Source organism: Seriola dumerili, unplaced genomic scaffold (assembly GCF_002260705.1).
Source record: "Seriola dumerili isolate Sdu_G_001 unplaced genomic scaffold, Sdu_1.0 BDQW01000052.1, whole genome shotgun sequence".
NCBI lineage: Eukaryota > Metazoa > Chordata > Actinopteri > Carangiformes > Carangidae > Seriola > Seriola dumerili.
The window spans coordinates 4,436,226-4,459,744 of NW_019174307.1; the positions used below are offsets into that span (position 1 = coordinate 4,436,226).

General features: G+C 38.6%; 1 protein-coding gene across 1 annotated transcript in view; it reads right to left on the reverse strand.

Moving 5' to 3' along the window:
• The window catches only part of pth2r (parathyroid hormone 2 receptor), a 46,370-nt gene extending 28,232 nt beyond the window's left edge, over positions 1-18,138 (reverse strand). The window contains exons 1-6 of the mRNA XM_022741307.1: positions 18,073-18,138; positions 10,911-11,016; positions 9,264-9,374; positions 8,368-8,489; positions 6,166-6,263; positions 1,370-1,553 (exon numbers count right to left, since the gene is read on the reverse strand). Of these exons, the coding sequence (XP_022597028.1) occupies positions 1,370-1,553; positions 6,166-6,263; positions 8,368-8,489; positions 9,264-9,374; positions 10,911-11,016; positions 18,073-18,138 (687 nt within the window). The remainder of the gene's footprint in view (positions 1-1,369; positions 1,554-6,165; positions 6,264-8,367; positions 8,490-9,263; positions 9,375-10,910; positions 11,017-18,072) is intronic.
• Positions 18,139-23,519: the final 5,381 nt, after the last annotated feature.

The following is a 23,519-nucleotide window of genomic DNA, read 5'->3' on the forward strand; positions in this document are numbered from 1 at the left end:
ATGCCTTACGGAGAAAAAAAACACTTATTTTATCTTGAGGGTATAAATTTGGCGAACACGTCTGACGAAAGCTAATCTGAAGGCAGCTAGTTGTTGATTCCATAGCATTATTCTACAGTTTTATAGAGAAAACAGTACAAGACAAAGAAAGTCCTCTGTGAAATCTCTTGCTTGTTAGGTGAATGTGAGCCTGAAAATCGCGTGTGGGTGAAACAGAGTAAACAGACTGAAGGGCAGACCCCCGGTTCCAGCCTCAGGACATCTGTTTATCATGCAAAGCTCACACCTCACAGTATACTGAAGGCCAGACTCACATTCAGTCATGAAAGGTGTTTATTAATAATCTTATTAATGACAATTTAATCTTAATGGTTATTTGCAACTGAGAAACCCCTCTAATTATTGTACCTCGATTCTGTATTTATGAACATGACAAAGCTATGCATGTGGTGTGTTTACATTTATAATAACACCTCTGTAGGGAATAGGTCTAGTCAGGTTTTAATGATTATAATTAAGAATACATAAGGCAAAGTAAAGTTTCACACTACTCAAGATTTGCTTGGTGGATTGATGCTAGAGGAATCGATGAGTACATTAAAAATAAATTTTGAACAAATTTTGTTCAGAAACGTGTGTAATTCCGTGTTACTGCGTTAGAGCATTTCTCCTTTTCCAAGATAATCCATCCAACTGATAGGTGTAGCATATCAAGATGCTGATTAGCATAATTACACCACAGGTGTGCCTTGGGCTGGTCACAATAAAAGCCCACTTTAAAATGCTCTCTTCAACGGCTATGTGAAGTTGCTGGATATTGGCAAGACTTGGATCTGCTATAGTATATGCAGATCCAGAGCATCTCTAACATGCTGAATGGGTGACATGTCTAATGAGTACGCAGCTTTAAGCTTCCAGGAATTGTGAAAATCAAGCTGCAACATGAGGCAATGGCGGCAGATGAATGGCACAACAATGGGCCTCGGGTATATCTGTGTGTGTGTGTGTGTGTATCTTTTGTGTGCTTTGAAAAAAGTCTTAGATCTTTTATTTCAACTCATGGAAAATGGGTGTAAAAACAAAAATGTTGCATTTATATTTTTGTTCAGTGTATTATTTTATTCTTCAGACAAATTGCTGAACAACTGAATTCAAGAATACAGGCAGGACTCTACTCGGTTTCAATGAGTCTGACTGGTAAACTTTGGGGGTCACTCTAACATGTTCAAAAGCAAGTTTCTGTAGTGAGACCACACAAAGCACTTAACAGCACCAACTCTACTCTTAATTCATGCCTAATGGCCAAAGGTATAGTTTCTGGCTGTGACAGTAAGCAAAAAAGATTAAAACAAGAAGGGCTGGTACTTACATACTGAGACTTGTCCAGTGATGCTATGCTAACTGTTTTTAAGTTGTCCAACAGGGCAGAGTCAAAGTCCTGCAATCCAGCACTGGAGTGGACGACTTTGTCCTTCACAAAGATGCTGACCGCTCGTAACATGAAGGAAACAAACAGGTGCATGTGGATGTAGTTTCTGGTGCAGTGAAGACGCCTGCCAAGAAAACAGTGATGAAACAGTGGTGATTATCAAATCGGTAATTAGAGCATTTGTGCAGGAGTTAAAATCACATAAATCACATTTATTTTAGTTCAGGTTGGCCTGAAGGAAAAAGAGTGAGAGAAGAGATTTCCCCGCTTGGACTGATGATGAGATGGAACTGTCACTGACAGAAACACAAGTATAAGGCGGTCATGGCTGTGGAAAACCCAGAATAAGGGAATATTACATATTACATATCAGCTTATGATTACAATGAACAGCAAACAACCAAGAGATATACATGTACAGGTCTACTACTTTTTTATACGTCCTAAGACACAAGACACCTAAAATCAAATAAAAACTAAAACCATGAGCAGTTCTTGATGTCTTTAAGCATGAACAGGATGTGGAGAACAGTGGGCTTCTTCAATGTATAACAAAAACACATTCATCTCTAATAGTACAATCAATATCATGAGAGAAACTGATCGACTGATCTAATGATTTTACTTCCACATTTTGGTATTAAAAATGATAAACCAACCATTTCATCTTCTATTACGTTCACATTTGCATCATTGTAAAAAAATCTCTGTTCCTGCCCATCCAGACTAAAACTATAACCCCAGAGTTTTCAAACTAAATGGGTCCAGAGGTATTTACAAAAGTCTCCATTTTAGTAGTAGAGTAGTGTGGATGCCAGGCATCAAACTGAGATCTAATTACATTAAGGACATTTATTTAAGTTCAGTTTAGCCAGAAAGCAAAACAGTGAGGCACGTTGTGAGGGATTTAGTGTGGGCCTCTTGATGATACGATCACTGATTGTAACAACAGTTCGATTCCAGCCAAAGGCTTCGATCTCATGTCATGCCCCTCTTCCCCCTGTTCTCTACTACAGAGGCCAATGAAGGAAAATCTTTGTAGGTGCCATTTCTCAGAAGATACAGCAAATCAATTTTGTACAACAACAACAGCAGCAGCATCTTGTACTGCAGGTCCATCTCTGCTCCAACAGGAGGCAGATGAAGCCTCAGTGGCACCTGCCTATTTCTGTCAGAGTGGAGAAACTGTCAATGCAGCACAAGCTTGTCCTGAAAATCACCCGCTTGTCGAGCTTCATGACACAGAGATTCAGTTTGAATTTTTTACTCCTACAGCAAACTTGTGGCGGGCAAGAAGTTGTCAGGGACCCACGTCATCTTAGGTATTATAGGGAGCCACATCACCTGGCTCTGGCAGTAACACGTTTTTTTCCTTGCAGAATTTTAAAACAGAAGCCAGCACAGCACTTCTATATCTGTCCCCCTCTTTCTGAGATCTGAAATGCAGTTTGTTGCTCTCGGTGACTGCAGAAGGAAACTGTCAAACAGTGGTCGTGGGTTGGCAGTTGTACTTTGGCTGAAGTGTTCCTCTGGACCACATATATCACCATTGTGTTTTCATTCTAAACAGTGCTAGTGTTATTGTTGTTGCTGCTGCTGATGTAGTTGAAGATGAGGATGATGCGTGGGCAATTTACTCAGCAGTAAAGGTTGGTCCATATGTTTGACTTAATCTAAAGTTACATGATTAGTTTCATCCTTAATCACTATTTTTTGATTTTGTTGTAGGATTTTGTTGTTTTTACTGATCTCATTGTGTTGCATTATCTATGTGATATCCCATAGTTGCTTAGCAATATAATAAGCTTATAATAAGGTTGATGTATTGTAGTTTTATAAGTAACGCTTCAAATTGGGTTATGTGCATTTTTTACAGTGACACTCTCTCTACAAAGAGACAGGGACACAAGCAGAGAGCAGGAGGAGCTCTGGGAGGATGAGGAAGATTTCTAAGTTGCTTTATGAAGTCAGAGCAGATATAAGACCTGAGTTTGTCAAAATGCATCTTGATGGCTCTTTGAAATTTTAACTGCAGCTGATCCAGAAAATATACTCTGTTTGAAGTTTCCCTATTTAAACATGCAGCTCTGATCACCTTCGGGACTTTCCTGTCTGCAAACTTAGATGTTGTTGACTTCACTTTCTATCTCTTCTGCTGAAATCCTGCAACCCACTCATGTTGTAAAAATGGTGGCATTCAAAGACAGTAGTTTCTTTTTACACAGAGTACCCATCAAGGAAGTACAAATTAACCATGACACCATGTTCACTATAATGGATTATCTTTTGGTATGTAAAAATGGGCAACACTGGTGTGGCCCTGTAGAGGTTGAAATGACCAAAAAAATGATCTCAAATCATAGTCATTAGTCTCCTAATAGCACACTCACTCAATAGCCCTTCTGTGTTGATCCATAAGAAGATAAATTTGTGGTTTTAAGAACCAAAAACCATCTCAGTGTAGTTTTAGCTCTAGTAACAACAGGCTGGCTGACTGTTTTCTGAGTGATAAAATAGAAATATAGCAGATTTCAGGTAAATGCTCAGAGAAACCAAATCCTGCAAGGTTGGATGGTGGGTCCAGGTGGGTGGGGCTTGGGGCGTGGCAGAGAGCGATGATTGTATAGTTGTGACATCACCAATTTACAGAAGTCCTGAAAGCTGGTTTTAAGGCTCAGTGTCTGAATACAGGCTGTGTGCATTTCTCTGTGGACTGAGCACTTTGATACTTTCACAGTATTAATATAGAACCTAGACCTGCTTTATTTTTGCTTTATAATCAAAAAAGACATGGAAATCTACCTTTATACAATATGGGACTTTTAAATGGATATAGTGACTATTCATAATATATTTACATCAGCTATGGCTATAATAAACGTTTTAGGTTTGCTGTGAATTATGTTTTATTCCGATTTGTTGTCCTCCTCTTCTGTTGTCTCCCATTTTCCTCTCTAAAGCTCTAAACATTAACACCAGACCACTTCAGGTAAGTGGGCTCGTCTATTACACACTGTTTCAAGTGGGCAGAGATTTACAAAAGCTGTTTGAAGTGCTGATAGGAGGATTGCAACTCCTGTAAGTGTTACACAGCCTCATGAGGAAATTTGAAAAAGTGTAATGCAGCTCAAAAATTCAATAAAAACAAATATTTAAATTAAAGATGATTTTATATGCTCAGCACCTTAAAAAGTCTGTGGGTTTCTATCAGTGTCCCGTCCTCCCTCTCTGTCTGCAGTCTCTCTCTCCCCGTGTTTCTCCGGGTGAGTGTGACTGTCTGAACGGAGGCAGGCGTGCTGGAGACAGAGCGGCGCCCCTCCAGCTGTAACCCATCCTGTAATCAAGGCTTCTGCAAATACCCAGCTCTGGCATTACCATCCTGCCAGATACCTGCGATACCTACCACTCAGCCTGCGTTTCAAGCTACTCCAAGCTATAGTTTGCCAGTTAACGTAGCCTGACCTGGTGTCCTCCCCTCTGCTTTGTTCCGGCCTCTGTCTCCAACCCTTTGTGTTCTCAATCCTGCTCCTCTGCCCTGGACCCCTGCTCGGCTAAGCCACAGCTTTCCCCCTGCACTGCAAAACCAGCCAAGCCAACAGCCCAGTCCCCTCTGCCCTGCTTGTCCTTGTCCTCAAATCCTATCCCTTCAACCCTGCAATAAATATTCTTCTATTCAACTCGTCTAATCACCTCTCTGTGTTTTGCCCTTGTATTCTCTAGGATCTCAGTCTGCATTCCAAACACTTTTGCCATTTTTACCCACACCCCACAAATTTAATGACCCCATTATTTCCTAATAATTCTATTATAATTCCCAATAACGGTTCTTGAAAAGATAGCATTTGGTACTAATTGTATGGAGGAGCAGAAAAGCTCCATTTAAACCCATTTAAATGTTAATTCATTATTAAATTACAGCAGAAACTTAATGCTACATATTCAAATGTATGCTTTCCTATAGACATTTAACATTTTTGCATGTTTATCTGACATGGCTTGCTGTGCACTGAGTTACAATAACAACTCAATGGGATTAATTCATGGGAAGTGCAATATTTTAACACTGTCTCCCTTTTACCCATGATTATCATTAAATTAAATCATTAAATAATTCTTTCCACAAAAAAATCCTCAGAAATTAAATTATTACGAATCACGTAGCATGCAGCTGTTTAATCTCTTTTGTCAATGCTTTTTCCTCCCAAACATGACATATACATTAACAACCCTACAGCCATATTTTCAGTATGACACATTGGCAAATGTGAGTATATAAATGCCCCAATAATGAAACCCAACAAATGAGTCATTTCCATTCTGTCATTTTTTTGTATACTCAATTTTGCAATTTTGTCATCAACACAGTACAATACATGTTCAAAACATTATTGAAATGAAGTGTGCAACTGGAACATAGCAGGGCAGTCAGGACACAAACAAGAAGGCTGGAAAGAGAAAAATGGTGCAGGTGTTGGAATGAGAATTACTCTCCCCAGGCGGTCGGAGAATTTTCAAAAACACATTGGATAACCTGTAAAGTGCATGGCTGGCAGGTATTAAAACATTGCTGTTGTTTTGAAGCCCCTGGAGCTGACATTTCGTTGTGAAAATGCAGACAGAGAAGATAACCACCTCCTGGTACTATTCCACTGACCTGTGTGTTTCTGTCTTCATAGGCTCATCAGATCATTTTGTGTTTAAGCACATCACTTCAGTGTCAAAAACTCCTCTGTTACCTGAAGTATCCAATAATGAAGATGGCCACTAGCAGAGAGCTGAAGGACACAGCGTAGCCAATGGTGTACATGACATACAGCCGCTCAAAGAAGTCTTGCTGTGAACACAGAGACAAATACTTAAGGTGAAGCAGAGTCACAGAGAATACACTCAATATCACTCACAGTTTCTTGGCTAAACAAGATGCCACCACGACTGATGTTTTAGGAATCCAACTGTTTTGTATTTTTAGTGTACAGGAGAAGTTGAAGGAACAACAGGTGCACTGATTATTCAAGTTGAAACAGTTGCTAATGCTGCTACAGTATGTAGCCTGTACACAAGAGTTGATCAGTAACCCGTTCCCAGACCTGTTGCTTAGTGTGAGTTTTGTCGGAAGATAAGAGATAAGATGACGCATTATCCCTCAGGCAACATGGCTGCTTAGACGAATAGGTTGAACATCAAAAGGTGGATAGATGAATCAACTTAAAAGTAGTCGACATTCATACTATATATTTATCTTTGATGATACATTTTCAAAGTAGTCAGGGTGATTCATCTTCATCCATCTTCAACATCCTTGCTTTCTGCAGAAGGCCTACGTTTTTCAAAACTGGATAAAGTTACATGAGGTAGGCTTGTGTCTCAGAAGAGTCACATGGTCTCATTTCCATTCAAAATGAAAAGCTTGAGGATAAGTATTCACTTCAGCCACTCTTCCATGTTCAGGTGTCTCCAGTAAAGTCGAGTCTTCAGGAAATCAAGTCTCAAGTCTAATTTTTGTGACTCGAGTCTGACTTGTGTACAAGTCTAGATCTGATAAAACAATATATCAAATGACTATCCCAGCATGCATTTGACTTCAGTTAAAAAAAAGTCAGCAACTTACCAGCACACACTGTGGCATAGGTTAAAAAGACAGATATTTACTTCTGGAGTTGGTGGAGACCAAAACAGGGATAAAACCTGAGTGAGCATTAGACTTAACTCCAAATAAATACTGTTAATGGTCTGCATCTGCCAGGTGTTTGCTAACACATTTTAACTTTATAAGGCGATACGTTAATATAACAGTGCTGTGTTTAAAGCTTGTTGTCCCCAGGTGGCCAAAATAGTAATTATGCAGCTTTAAAGTCTTAACAGGACACAGATCATCATGGCTCCATTGCCAACGAAGGATTAATGACCATTTACTCTTCTTGATGGGAAGACCCTCGATGTGATCACTTATTGTCCTTCCTCTCATCAGTTTGTTTTTTGGAGTTTTCACTTAAACATTAATGACTGTCAGACACTGCTATATGATTACTTACCTTCTTTTGAAAACTGTTTATTTTCTTTCTTTATGAGATGCTTGCTAAGTAATACATTCGAGGAATAAGGACATTTAGTGGGTTGTTACTCATGAGGGAGATGAAAAACACAATCCTGCTCCACAAAAACTGTCTACTCCTCAGACTTTTGTCTAATGTTACTTTTTCCTGATGCAATGTTGGATAGTTTCTTTGAGTCTAGAAAAACAAAAAAGTTAAAAAAAAAAATAAAAAATAAAAAATGAAAGGGGAAGCTCTTTGAATGAACTGCTGCCTCTGATGAGGGGTCAAAAGTAGACGTTGCTTTGAAGAGGTAACAAGCAAAAGAAGATGGGAGCTGCTGCTTTAAAGAAGCTGTTCATCATGTGGTAAGATGTGAATTTGTACCATATATATCCAGGTACCAGGAAACCAACTTTGCACATTGTGTTGTTATATAAAATGAAGCAAACTTGACTGTTTAGAATCTCATTTCATTTTCAAAGAACATCTATTATTGTTCACAGTCAGGCGCCACAATAGCTCGCTGACAAGATCCTGTGTGATTTTTAGCTTTGATTGCTACAAATGTAAACAACTGTCTATGTCTATGTATCTATGTGTGTATGTATGTGAGAAATATGTTTTTTCAGCTTTTTATATTGACAATTGTTTTGTTTTGTCTTCCTTAGCTTATTTGAGCCTCCAAACATTGTCACTTAGTTTTAGTATTGTTATATTTATATACCTGATGTTGTACTGACCCATCTGAAACTTGTAATGCTGGCCAGGCCTCCCTTGAAAAAGAGGCTGCTAACATCAAATGGAATTCACCAGGTTAAATAAGGATTAAATTTTGAAAATAAAATTGGATTAGCTTGTTAACCACATCTGCTTCTGCTTAGATATTTCTACAGTTGTACTTACTCTGTCTTCCTCATCACTGGGCTGAAGGAAGCGTAGACACTCTGAGTAGTTGGTCCATGTTTTGTTCCAATGGTCCACAAACACCCAAGAACCGTTGACATCACACTTCCTGTAAGCATGTCCTGCAAAGACATACTTTTAAATGATTTTGGACAACAAAAAAAAAACATTACAAGAGGTTCGGATAACTAATGCCACACTGTTATATTTTGTGTTTTTAGGAGCGGGAACGTTGGGCACTTGCCCCCAGCCTGGAGGAAAGGAATGTCCTGCACAGGTGATCAATAATAAAATGAATGATGTTTAAATTCAATTTAGCTGCTTCAGGTTCTGAGTCCTGGTTCTGTTCTGATTTATTAATTCATTCACTCCTGCTTTTCCTACTATGACAAGTCAAAAAGTCTACCACTATAAGTACATGGATTTTACATGCGCACTAGTATCACGGTTCGGGGTCTTATCCTGGTTTTGATCATATTCAGAATTTACAATTCCATGGAACATGAGAAATTTTGGTTATTCATACCCAGTGTCCAGTCTTCTGATCATCTGTGTGCAGTCATGTGTTGATTTCTCACCATCTAAACCTCTATGTACCAACAAAGAGCACCCAGAAACCAGGATAAGGTGTTAGCACACCCAAAATATTAGAAGGATAATCCAAAAACCGATCATAACCAGGATGCCAGTGCGCATGTAAACACAGTAGGTGACACACTTAATGTAATTTCCACCATAGCGCCACCCACCTTCAGCCTGAAAAGCAGCTTAATTAGCCAGAATTTTATGTGTAAGTAAGTCATGCTGCCTTAATTTATCACACATTTAAAGTTCCTTGCAGTCTTCTAGTGCTCGATGGTGGTGATGTTATATCTGAAAAAAAACAGACAGTTAACCTTTGTGATTGAAGTCATAGATGTAAGATGGGCAGGGAACCTTGGTAACCAGCCCTGGGGAGCCACGGGGCCAACAGATAAGACCATCCCAGTCTGGAGGGCACACTTCATCTGCAGTGAGAAGGAGAGGAAGTCTATTTAAGGTCGTTAAGCTTTTGCTAAAAACATGTATTATTTTATGTTTATTTGCTCCATAGCCTAATCATATTGTATTGTAACAACTAATCTGACAAATTATTCTTGATTACATTAATGTGCCTTAACTTAAATTCAGCCTGAACTCTGGTTGGTTGCTGATAAAATTTGGGTCAAATCAATTTTCTAAACGTCAAATGTGTTCTTTAACAAAAGGCTTCCAATTATTGTGTTTAATGTAAATGTATTTTTATAATAGAAATGTGTCTTTAATCACGATTCTTCACATTGCCTTTGTGATTTTATTTTTAATTCTAAATAAGCCCTAAATGTTGCTTCTAATAAGAAATTACATCTGTTCATGACTCATAGCAACAGAACAGAACCACAAATTTACTTTGAAAGAAGTGATGCAGTAAATAGCACCTAACACAGTTTGTAGTGACTAGAAAAGAATTGGTCTGTTGTCTGTTGGAGTGACAAAAGTGTCAGAGCTACAGAGCTTTAAATGTGTTGAATTCTATCAACTGTATACACCAATTTATCTAAGGTGAATGTTCACAACACTTCTTTCAAGTCCATTTATTAGCTATCATGATGTTTAAAATTGGCTTTATGAATGTGTTCTTGGTCTTTCATTCACTTGAGCACCCAAATACATGTTCAGGTTATGGTTACAATTTAATATTATAAGAATATAGTGCATGTAATGAATCTTTTCTAGGAAGGAGCACATGATCTTCATAAGTTAATAGCAAAAGATATCTCAAACCAATGCATGTCAGTGGCTGTTATCATGCAGGATGTATACAAAATCAAACAACATTCATCTAGAGACAAATGTCAGAGCCACTTATGGAAACTTAGGCTGACTGGAAGTGAAATGGGCACTAAACTCTGCTGGCTCACCTCCTTGTTGCTCTGCCAACAAAATTATTATATTTTCATATGGAAAACACTTCACACCCTCAGTTTTTTTTTGATAGGAAGTGGCTGCAGCTTTGATGCTAAAGTTCAACAAGAGAAATTGTAGCTCAGGTCATATCATCATCCCAGACAAATAGACAAATAAAAGTGTTTAAAAAAAAACTGTGAAGATACAAACCAGATAACAACCATTTACGCTCACATTCAAATCTATGGACACTTTAGAATCGCCAATTAACCTTATGTACATGTGTTTGGACTTTGGGAGGAAGCCGGAGTACCCGGAGAGAACCCACGCAGACAGGGAGAACATGCAAACTCCACACAGAAACACCACAGACCCAGGGCTCCAGCTCAGAAGCTTCTTGCTGTGAGTGTGTGTGAAAATATACTTTTTCTGTTAATAAAAAGCTTCTTAACAGCTTCAGAAACCTCCACTGTTTCTCCTGTTAAAAGTTTCTGGGTTTTTTTCACCATTTGGCATACCACTTGAAATTACACTGCTTCCACATGAACATGAAGAAAATTCAAAATCCCCCATAGCATTTTACAAAAAGAGTAACTCTTTCTGTACAAGTTTTGTACCTGTGGACCCTGGGTCAATGTTGGAGAGGTTCTGGTAGCACTGCAGTTTGATTTCATAAAGGATGTACATCTGCTCCTGTGCAGAGAGAGGACCATCGAACCCCATCTGTGGAGCACAACAAACAAGATCAGATTTTTGACCCCCTGTATGTGTCTAAACCGCCCAATGCCTGAAATTGGCTTTTCAATGACATTTGAAATATGTGAACTGCTGTTGGCCAGGCTATCATTTGGAAAGTTGAGAAAAGTTGTGACTACATAAACAATGGCAGAAAGCAGAGAGAAACAAAATTGTTTTCATATCCATTTTTCTGTCTTGTGTTGACTCACCAATACTGTGAAATTCAGCACTGAATATTGATAAGATTCCTCCTATTTTACCATCACATAGATGATTGTTCATACATTATATTTGCTAATCCCTATCCATTTGACACTCCTTTGAATCCTTTGCTCTCAAAACAGCCTCAGCTCTTTGTGGCATGTATTCCACAAGATGTTGGAAACATCACTTGAGATTCTGCTCCACGTTGACAGCTGCACATTCATGCTGCCTATCTCTTTTTGACTGCAGAGGCCATTGAAGTACACTGAACTCGCTTTCATGGCATTCAAATGATAATGATTAATATTAAGGGGCCCGGAGTGTGCCATGGAAACATTCCCCACACCATTATACCACCAACAGCAGCCTGGGCTGTTGACACAAGGCAGGTTGGGTCCATCTGACCCTACCATCTGCGTGCCTCAGCAGAAGTCAAGATTCATCAGACCAGGCTACGTTTCCAATCTTCAACTGTCCAGTCTTGGTGAGCTTTTGTCCTCTGAAGCCTCAGCTTTGTGGAAGCTTTCTGATGTTGTAGCACATCCGCCTCAGGGTTCAACATGTTGTGCATTCTGAGATGCTTATTTGCTCACCACAGCTCGAACGAGTGGTTATCTGAGTTATCGTAGTCTTTCTGTCAACTCCAACCAGACTGGCCATTCTCCCTTGTGCTCTCTTATCAACAAGAAGTTTATGTCCACAGAACTGCCACTAACTGGATCTTTTTTTACTTTTTCACACCATTCTGAGTAAAAACTGACTGTTGTGAAAGAAAATCCCACAAGATTGTCAGTTTCGGAAATATTCAATCTAAAAGTAACAATCACGCCACAGTGAAGGTCACTGAGATCACGGTTTTTCCTTTTGACCTGTATCTGCATGCCTGTGTACGTTGTACTGCTGCGACATGATTGGCTGATTGTATAATTTCACGAGTAAGCAGGTGTACAGGTGTTCCTAATAGAGTGCTCGGTGAGTGGAGTCTGGTTGCATTACAAAACTAGAATTACCACCTCGCGGTTGTATGCCTCTGCCAACCAGACACAGAAAATATGGTCATAATCATCCCTTCTGTTCCTGAGTTACTGTGTTGAATAATGGCCAGAAGCATAAACACATTCTTCTCTTAATCTTTGGTTCTTCACAACTAGATTTCATAGTGAGAGTGTTTACCGTCTCTGTGCAGTCAGTTACACTCACTTGACTTAAAATGTGAATTCCCATAAAATTGCCAAAGAGGATAATTTGAAAGACTGTCTGTGTACACAAACAACTCCATCTGTCAAGCCATCTGACAGACAGTTTGAAAGCAGAGTGAATGACATAAGGACATCTATCCAGACAGTTTTATCTTATTCTTAACAAACATCAGAAAGAACACAATGCTGTCTGTGCTACACAAGTGAAACACAGTGAGTCTAGGTGTGAGGAGCATGATTTAGTAAACTTTGATATTTGATTTTTTTACCTGCGCTGTCATCTTTATGTATGAATATGTACCTACATCACTAAAGCCATGTCGCAAAGGGAGGCAATAATTGAGGAGATATATATTACATCTTCGTTTCAACCCCACTGGGAAGATTACGTCAGTCACTTGTGTTCCTGACTGCATTCCTCATCTCTTATAACAGCTTCTGTATGGAAAAAAAAAAATCTCTGCTTAAGAAATCCTGTGAAAGTGCTGTCCTCAAGGATTCATTTCTAATAAAACATCTGTTTTTCATCTAATGAACATAGCTGTTAAAGCATTTCCCAATTGAAATCAAGTTTAAACTGAACAAAACATGCTTATAAAGTATTTAAACATAGGTAAAACTGCATGAGTCAAGAGGTGGACTTATACTTAAAACTAGTCTATAGACATGCCAACGGTTTGGACTAACACACTGACGCACATTGGTGCTTTGAGCTAAAAGTGGGCACCAAAAATGTCTGTGTAAAACTAACGCTAATCCATCCAATAGTTGTTGGGATATTTCAGTCTGGATTGTAAAAAATAAAGATTACAGAACATTACCCCTCTACATTATTTACATGGATCTTTTGAAGTTTTAAATTACATCCTTATCTCAACAATTATCTTTCATGTTAGATCCCAGCAATCATATCTGTCTTACATTCATATTGCTTCACACAAGATGACTTAAAGGTTAAAGCTGTCAACAGTTGAAAATCCCAACACCTTATTTTTAGAATGGCAAGGTTGTTTATTATCTAAAGAGGCAATTATAGAGTACTGGTACTGTACATGCATGGATTTCATACCTGATTTTTTTTTTTGTTTTACTTTTTCCATTTTTACATGTTTGTTTCCAAATATTTTACTCACTGTTAATGGCTTTATTCTTCTCAATTTGTTTAAGTTTTTTCTGTAATCACTAGAAGCAGTGGTACTTTTCTATAAATACATAAATCAAACTATCTTGTAACCTGTCGGCTGGTCAAGAATAACACAGTTCAGAATATGTGAAATGAGACTTCTGACAGAAACAATCAGGTATACTGAATGTCTTTTAAGATGTACATGCTTAAGAGTGGGTGTGCAGCAGACACAATGGAAGAGGATGGTTTGTGAAGTGTATGCTATTTCCCAGGAGTGTTTATTATAGTAAATTACTGTGATGATGTTTCCTAGTTTCATGATGACTGGAATGGTCGTGGTTCTTTTTTTTTTCTTCCAAAAGATAATTACATTTTGTTGTGCTGGTTATGTTTACGTAACTCAAAGCATTTTGAAAGATTGCCATCTTGGTTAACTGTTGAACAAGTCAACTTTGACTTGAAGCAGAAGATGGGATGTGTTTATTTCTTCAAAGACCAAAACTGTAATTTTCATTTAACTATCATCTTTCCTTGACTGCTTTTGTAACTTAAACCTAACTACACACAAGACACATTACACATACCCAAGTCTCCGGAATCAAAGTCCTATGCTTTGTACACCCACCTTCCGCCCCAACCATCTCCCTGTGGCTCCTGCACTGCAGCAAAGGAACGTAGCCCTTAATCTACTGTGAAAACATAGTTAAAGCAGCAACTACATTTCTTCCAAAACATGTTAAGCAACACTATATAAACTTAATTTGTAGAAGACAGGGTTGCATAAAGAGATAAGGAGAGAGGAGGAGAAGAGAGGAGAGAATCAGGACTAAAGCTTTAATTACAGAGGTTGAAGGTGAGCTTTTGTTTCCTGACAGTAATCTATGGTGTGTATTCACAGACATAAAGGATCGCCATGTCTTTTCAGCTGCAATTCATTAGCTTTGCCTCTCTCCCACAGAAATACATTTGCTGATCTGGCGGTCTGAATTACCCCAACATGTCAACATTGATGTGGATAAATTGTGTCTGTTAATCGAGGATAAAGAGGTAAAGAGGTTGCCCTTGCTGACTTAGTTTCAATACTATTACATAAAAAGAGGTGGTGTGCAATAAGCTTGTAACTTTCGGTAAAAATGGCAACATTATTTTAAAAAAAATCAGTCAACATTTGATGTGACTCCACATTCTGGAAAATGTTTCCCTACAATTTACTATCTTTGAGGAAGAATCTTCTCCAACTGATTCTACAAGTGGTAGAAACCAGTACAGCATGTAAAACCAGTGTCAAGTACGATTAAAATGTTTTGAACATTTCAAAGTACTTTGCATTCAAATTCTTTACCATATAGATGTTATATCACAAAGTGTTACTTTAGAAATTATACCTCTTCTACGATCTATTCATAGGCAAATGAAGCCTGCAGGCAAAAGCACAACTATAATTTCAAAGGTGTCAAATGTGTCAAGGTGCTAATTTCGATGTATTTCATGTCTGTATGCTTACAAATGAGCCAAGAGCATGTCTAAATGTCAGAAGTATATATTTCCACCCCAACTCTTTTTCGTCATATCATCAGAAAAATAAAACCTATACATATAACATATAACATATGCACGGTGTCTGTAAGGTCAAGAAGAAGCCACATCTAAGAGGATTAACAATTTTTCAACAAAAAGAATAAAGAAAATTGACAGCTAGAAATATGCAGCTTGTTGCAATGAGTGCAAATGCTAGTATGAAAAGGACACAGGGCTTGCACCAAGAAGCTGTTGCAGCAGTGATTCAAGCTGTCACAGCACCAGGGTTCAGAGGCAGTATATTAGGAAAACTGTTAAAAGCCATATATTTGTGTCACTACTCAGCAAGGGGCAAAAAGCAGCTTCCAGCTCTGGACTGTGACTTAAATTTGCACAATCTGCTGTATTGTTTTAAAGTTTTGCAACTCAACATACTCATACACTGACAGGTCAATTTCCGGTGAACACACTCTGAACTGAAATTGTCAGATTCCCACATTTGTTTTGCATAGGAGTGCTATGATTTGTCACAAAGCAGGTTCACACACTGTATGTAAATGACCAACTCAGCCAGCCAAGCTAGGTAGGCTTTATCTATTATAACTCTAGGCTTCTGAATCGCTACCCGCATCCACACTTTGTTCAATGATTCAAATAGATCTTGTGTTGTACCCACTGAGCTAGCTAGCTACCTTGCTAAATCCAGGAAAAACGCAGAGACAAGAATGAAACTGATGCAGCTGTACAGGTTGCTGTAATTGGAATTACAGAGATACCAACTTTGAAATGAGCTAATTTTTTTATCAGTGTGAAAAACTGATTGATCCCAGGAACCACTAAGTTTGGCATTAGTTTAGAAGACTCAGAAGTAACATTAGATTCTGGGCAAAGAGAAGTCTGTTTCCCCTTACCTTAACCTGAGCCTAACCTTTACCCTTACCCCAAACAGTTATCTCTGCCTACTGCCTACTGTTACCCCTACCACAGCTATCATGTCAACTGGAAGTGATGTCAGCAGAAGAGATACTACCTCACTCTCGAATGGTTGGTTAAGATAAAACAAAACATGAACACAAGTGCAACAAAAGTGCTCTTCTGTCTGAATATCAGGCAAAAGTGCAATTCACCAGAAACATTTGGAAACAGCCCTCCATTGATAAAACTGTGAAGTATTCCTGCATCCAGAGTGCAAATTATACAATGACCCAAACTGTTGTTTTTACCTCTTTTAGGGGGGTCACCACCATGTCTGATATACTAACAGTGGACTGTTTGATTTTCTTTTACTGATTCAGATAATTGGGGCTTTAAAAAACTAGACAAACAAGAATACTTAAATCCACCATATGGTCAGAGCTTTTTTCAAAATTATTCAAAATTATTCAAAACTATTTGCTATTAATCCTAACAGTCAGTTTAACATGAGTGGTGCTGCCACAACATTGCAATTTGAATCCTTGCACTTTTTTTAATGTCAGTATCATTCATTTTAGTGGATTTGGTGCTGAAGGTGCTGTCCATGGTGCTGATAAAGCAGGAACACTCTCCAGGACTCAATTCAAAATAGTGACACATTGACAACCATGTCTGAGATTACACTTCACATTTGACTACTCTGACTCTTGAAAGGTTAGTGACTAATAATCCTGCAAGTCTGATGGCAGGTGTTTCCTCCACCAAAGGCTCACATTACACTCTTTCAGGTGTTTTTACCTTTTTGTTACAGCTCATCACTGCCACCATTCAAAACAAACCATTTGAAATCTAATAATGCAAGAATAAAGTATTTTTGTCTCTCAGAGGAGCTGTTTGGTTTCACTCTTTGTAGGGGTTTGCACCACATATCACTTAATGAGAAATTATAAACTCCCATCTAATGCTGGGAAGACCTATCAGATATAAAGTGATCTGTACAGCATCCAGTACTGGCAGAGTGTGAGACAAACTGGCAGACAAACTGGTTAGCCTATTAATACAACTCCTCAAATGAACTCCTGAGAGGTCCAGCTCATAATAAACACACACAGACTTTCTGCAGTGCCAGTGTTGCAATGGTTCTATGACAACTGACAAAAAGAGAACAATGTTGGCTAGATATCAACAGGTTATATTATAAAAATGTGGAGAAACAATCAGAAAAGAATATAGTACAAAATGACTCATATGCTATGTTCCCTGGTGATGATGTTACAGAAATTGCCTGAAAACCCTCTGAGCACAATAAGCCCACAATGGATTGAGGATTAGAAAGAAATATACAATACCTTACAGGAGCCAAAAGGAAATGTCTCAGGGAGGAAAAACTCTCAGCTTTTATAGATTTTCCAGAGACAATAAACTGAAACATGATTAGCCATTTGCCAAAAACAACCTAATATTGACCAATTGGAAAAAGCCAGAAACTTATCTATAAGCTTTGTATATAATATGTGCAGAGGGAGAGGGCCTCCTCTGAACATCTGAAATGCATTTAGCATGATGTTTTCACTTCCCTCAGCTCCATGAATCCCACATGTGCAATGCACAGAGTAAAAAACGTATAATAGTTACAAAGTCAATACATGATAAAACTAATGATTCATACCCATTTGACTTTCACATAGACCACTTCTCTTTGCTTTTGCATCTCTGGGACAAACACTTCAGCGACACTGTAGTAGCCTTCTATTGAGGAAGGATGCACAAAAGACGAACGTGTAGTCTACACTGTAAAAGAAATATCAGCTCTTTATGGCTTGATTGTTGTATCTGTATAGTCAGAGATGAAGTGAGCCGTGTTGCTGCATATTAATGCTTATATTAGAACCTTTTTTTTCTCTTTTCTGCGACTCTACAGGCTAATTGATTTTTTTTTCTTATCACAATATACTGAGAGGGGAAACTCAAGAGGGGATTACTATTATTATTCACATGTATGACTTCAGTTCAGCAAAAATATAGCGACTGCTCTAATGTAATTTAAACAGTTTGCTATAATAAATCATGTTTCCTCACCTGTGCGTCAACCGACGTCCAGCAAATGGAAAAGTTTATGAGCAATATCCACGAGAGTAAGTTCATAGTTCCTCTGTCTGCCTTCATCTCCAGCAGTGTAAAAATAACACTGTACGTTCATTTGAATTCTCGCAACCTCATGCTTTAGATAAACATCGCCTCTGTTGTCGGCGCATCAGTGGATAAGAGCTTCACATTTTTTGAAAGTTTTATCGCAAGTTGTCCAGCACAGAGGGGGATGATGCGGCAGTGGGCTTCATCAAATCTCAAATTCCACGTGGCTTTCCCATCCAGACCCTCCTCGCGCGCATTCGGTCAAATCCTCAGAAATGAGCAGGCTACCGTGTTATATCGCTGGCTCTGGCTCCTGGGAGCAGGCGGGCACTGGAGAGTGCCGTGATGTGGCTTCACATTCACGTAATGAAAACTTTTGTCTGTCAAAGATCCCCTCAGTGTGTGAGTACTCTCTACCACAGAGTTACGCGGTGAGTAAAAGCTGCCTCTACCTTCTTTGTATCACTCCACACCATGTGATCCCCTCGCGCAGTAATTCACGACGTGTGCAGAGGGGGCACCCAGCGGTTCCCATTCGTCCTTTTTACCCCTAAAACAGCCTATAGGATGTGAAATAAACTGAGATGTGTTTGAAATATCATTTACATATTTTATCCTTATTAAAATGCCTAAATTTACAGCAGATATAAACATGGTACAAAAACGGTTTTGGTCTCTATAGCTAACTTCTCCCTTCATGACAACTGTACAGGGGGTAAAATTTTGTAGAACTCCCTCATTTAAATTTTATCAAGGCTTAAAGTTATGCATCATTGAGGTAAAGGTAAATATGTTTGTGATAATATATGTGATAGACAATGATAATAAACCTACAATAAGTTATTTTTTGGGAACTTGGTTGGAAGCAGTGGAAACAAGCAGTAAACACAAGACTTTAATCACCTTACAAAGTTGATATAACAAACTTATTAGCAAACCCTTGGCTAATTACACGTCCAGTGGTTGGTGCAAAAGCAGCTAGCTGTCTTTGTAGCTCTGTTTTTGGTCTCCAGAGGCATGCATACAAAAGACCAATACAACATTTGTACATAATTGATTTATATAATTTGCTGGTTACTAGTTCCATATATTTAAGAACCAATAATGACTTCAGTTATCTTCCTGTGATTGGACCCCATCCATGAGATGCCTGCTTCTCACTGTCAGCCTAGACTCCAGTCTGCTGTGTAGTGTCACATACTTAACTGATAAAAGTGAGAATTATACTCAATTAAATTGAATAATTTAACAGATAAAAGCTAACTTAGATTTTATTAATTAAATGAGCAGGTTCCATGCGTTAACAAGACATTACTTAGTTGGGATCAGAGGTGAGTTCACCAAGCTTGACAACAAAGCAGAAGTCTCATTACCTGTTGCCCATCCATCTAAGAAAAATCACCTGCCACTACTTTTACTGTGTGAATTTGTATTTTTAAAGTTTTTTTTTTGTAATGGATGAAACAAAAAGTATAGACTTCAAAATTCTATTGATGGACAACTGCTAAGTTTAACTGGGCATTTTCAAGAAACAGATGGAGCTGCACCAACATAATTGTTAAGAGTTTTACTATCAATCAACTAATATGTTTTGACCCAAGGAGTCATAACATTCTGTTCAACTTGCAGTTCCATGGCAGCCCCATGTTTAATCCAATCATTACAGTATGTTTTTTTACAGTGTATTCTTTTCATTGTCAGGGACGTGTATTTGGTGGCAGTGGCCTGAAGGAGCTGTCCATGGTGCTGACAAGGCAGGCTAAAGCAGCAGCCCAATTCAAGCCATAGAACAAGCATTTCAATCAGGAAATTTGAAGTAAAATTAAATGTATTATGAACAGGAGATTTTGGTGCTTAGGCCCAGACAGGAAGTAGCTCACCATGTGAAAAATGGATAGGAAAAATGTGCTTCTAATATTCAGGAAACTTCCCCCAGAGCCTTAGATGCTGGTGATGGTGATGAAGAATGGAGCTTGATGGTTTTCATGAAGTTTCCCTTTCATGAAGACGTCATGAAAAGGAAACTTGCGATTGAAGGGTATGATTGGAAATAGCCAGGCATCCACAGTTGAGGTGGTGCAGGGGTTGCAAAATCGTCATGGTGCTGAAATGACAGCAGAGAGACAGAATACTTTTGAAGTTTGACAGCTTACTGTGATTGGCTTAAGGTGAGCATCTCAAGTTATGATTGGATGAAGACAAGAATGAGCTGATGGAGCTTAAAGATAGTGGGAAATTGAGCTTGTGACCTAAAAGGCATGCACAAGGAGATAGTCTACCTAACTGAGCTAAGCTTCAGAGAGTGCTGTGGGAATGAGTCCTAACACCCTAAAATAAGTTAGCATTTAGGACCCCTGGTTTCCTCGTCCTGAAGTTATTGGGTTTTTTGAAAGGATTTTTGGTTAGATAACTGAAGTAAGATATGTGGTTAATACAAGACATTTTCATATTTTAGTCTATGACATAGAATATGTCAATAAATACCCCACTCATTATTTTTTTTAAGCTTTTACATGTCCTTAAAAAGACCCATTGCTAAGAAGTGGCTAAATGAGACTACAGAAGTCGTCTGAGACATTAAAGGTCGTCATGGCAAACACAAAGACAGATCTACTCACCTGTCCACCTTTACAGCCTTGTTATTTTACTTGTGCTCTTGCAAACTATTAACTAGGAACGACTTTTGTAGAGAAGGTAAGCGTGCCAAATCAAACTACAAGCTGGAAGTCATGATCCATGGTGTAGTTTGTTTATAGCCTAACATTAGCTTTTTACTTCTGGCAATTGTATTTGGGCTTCAAAAATCACAAAATGTGTTAGTATCATGAACTTTTGTTTGTCACAGAAATTATTTTCTGAATCAATCCAAAAGCCAATGTAAAAATTCCATTGGCTTTAACAGCGGGATGATACTAACTTCTGGGAGAATTTTGTGTGAAAAACCATCCCTGTTCCCCCCTTTCTTTAAAAGGTCTGTAACTGTTTATAAAGCACTTTGTGCATGAATCTCTAATTATGTTGCCAAAAAAATCAAAAGTTGTAGCACAATGCACACATGGGCAGTGCCTCCCTGGTGACTCATTGATGAGCTAATGCATTTAGTGCACATGCCAGCACATCAAACTGAGCAGTGTCCTGTTCAAACTGTAGCTGTTGATGACATGTAGCTGTCAAATTGACATTTATTGGCCAGCATTAACCCATTATGTGATGAGTGTAAAATAAACCACCTCAGAACCTTGTATTAGCATCGTGACAGTAGAGAGGGGAGACATGGAGAGAGGAAAAAACTTTGAATGCATTTTTGCAGAAATAGAAGGAGGATGCACTGTCTCACATGGAAAATAGTTTGAATAGGATGTGATTATTGTATGATTTTATAACCGAGTGCTCATTTTTTTCTGTGCTCAATTAGTGGAAAAGGTCATCCTCTTATATTTCTATGAGTTCTCTTCAGCATCCCACAAAGACATCCTTACAGTGCTGGAGCGATGGCCTAGGCAGGTGCGAGCCATCTACCCTGATGAAACATGACGTGGTGAGAACCCAGTACAAGTCCTTGTATGAAACCCTCTGTAAAGCCTCCCTAAAGCTCATTCAGTCCAGACCCAAAGCTTCATTGCTTGTGGCTGCTTGCTTTCACCAGGCAATTACACATATCTTTGGAGATGCTTGCACTCTAACATAGTAGGGCTGAGATAAATAGGAAATGTTCTCATCTAAGAACTTACATGTTTCTATAAGAATTCCACTAAGCTCCCGCACTGCCATTACTATCACTGTGTTGAATGTGTTGTTGTATGTAGTCCTCTGTCCTCTGTCCTCAACTATATTGATTCCCAATATAGTTAAGGTTCTCTCTCTTCACCTCCCTCGGCAGCTTCAATTAAGTATATTTTCATCATTGTTTTCTCAAAAGCCCCTCTGTTTCAAAGGATGTTGCTTCATTTATGCTATCATTGAACCTTGCTTTCACATTGGAGATATGTGTACCACAATACTGATGTTTGACTTTCCAAATTGCAAACAAGGACACACATGACTTGGTATTTGAGTCAGTTATAAAAAAGGGAAAAAGTTGATGCTGAGTAATTTACGTTATTGTTAAGGACATTAAAGCTCACATGGTTATCCTCATCTTGTTACAGCTGCATGCATGCAAACTAATGGTTTAAGTGGTTTAGATAGATCGGATACAGTATTGTGTTTTTAAGGCATAGCTTAAATTCTATGGCCTGTAATGTACCTGCATGACCCTGCACCTTTAGCTAAACTTACCTCTTAAGTTGCACCAAGAGTCAGCTTCCTTAGGCAAGTTATATTTAAAACTGTTTACACAGTATCTATCAAGTGAAGAAATATACAGAAATATAGTGCAGAGTATTCAGACCCTTTCACTTTTTGTTATGTTGCAGCCTGATGCTAAAATCAGTTAAATTCATTTTTTTCCATCATTAGTCTTTACTCAATACCCCATAAGGACAAGGTGAAATTTTTTTGCAAATTTATTAAAAAGGAAAAACAGAACTATCACATTGACATAAGTATGTTAAGTATATCCATATTCTTTACTTTGATACTTGAAATTTAGCTGAAGTGCCTCCCATTTCTCTCAGTCATTTTGAGATGTGCCTACACCTTGATTGAGAGACCACCTGCAGTCAATTCAGTTCATTGGACCTGATTTGGAAAGGCACACACCTGTCTTTATAAGTTCTCACAGCTGACAATGCATATTAGAGCAAAAGCCAAGCTATGAGGTGGAAGGAACTGTCTGCAGAGCTCAGAGACAGGACTGTGTCGAGGCACAGTTATGGGGAAGGCTACCAAAAAAAAAAAAAATGTTGCATTGAAGGTTCCCAAGAGCACAGTGGCCTCCATAGTGGCTAAGGGACATCTCTGTGAATGTCCTTGTGAGACCACACCCTTTACTTGAACCCAATTCAACATCTCTTTACAACCTCCACAAAGGCGCCCTAACAAAACAGAACTCCAACATAGTTGAAAGATTATTTTGCAGTAAAAACACTCAAAATAACTAAAATCAATTGCAAAAACAAACAACAGAAGGGTGATGGGCTGGCCAAAAGTAACAAAAGAAGGGAAGCCTCAGACCAACCCACAAGGATCTGGTGTCTCCCTTCTGGACCCATCACAAAAACAAAAGGAACCAGAAAACAGAGCCCTAACACATAAATACATCTGGTGCTGAAGTGGTTGGAAGATGCAAGAGAGCGAGATCCAAGACCTCTGTCCCCTCCTTATAGGTTTCCTCCCAACCAGGCCAGACCAAATCCATCTAAGGAGAGGGGACAAAACATTATGAGACAGAGCATTTGCACATGATAACCAGCAGCAGGTAGATGTAGGAGAATTGAGAATTACATTTCCCA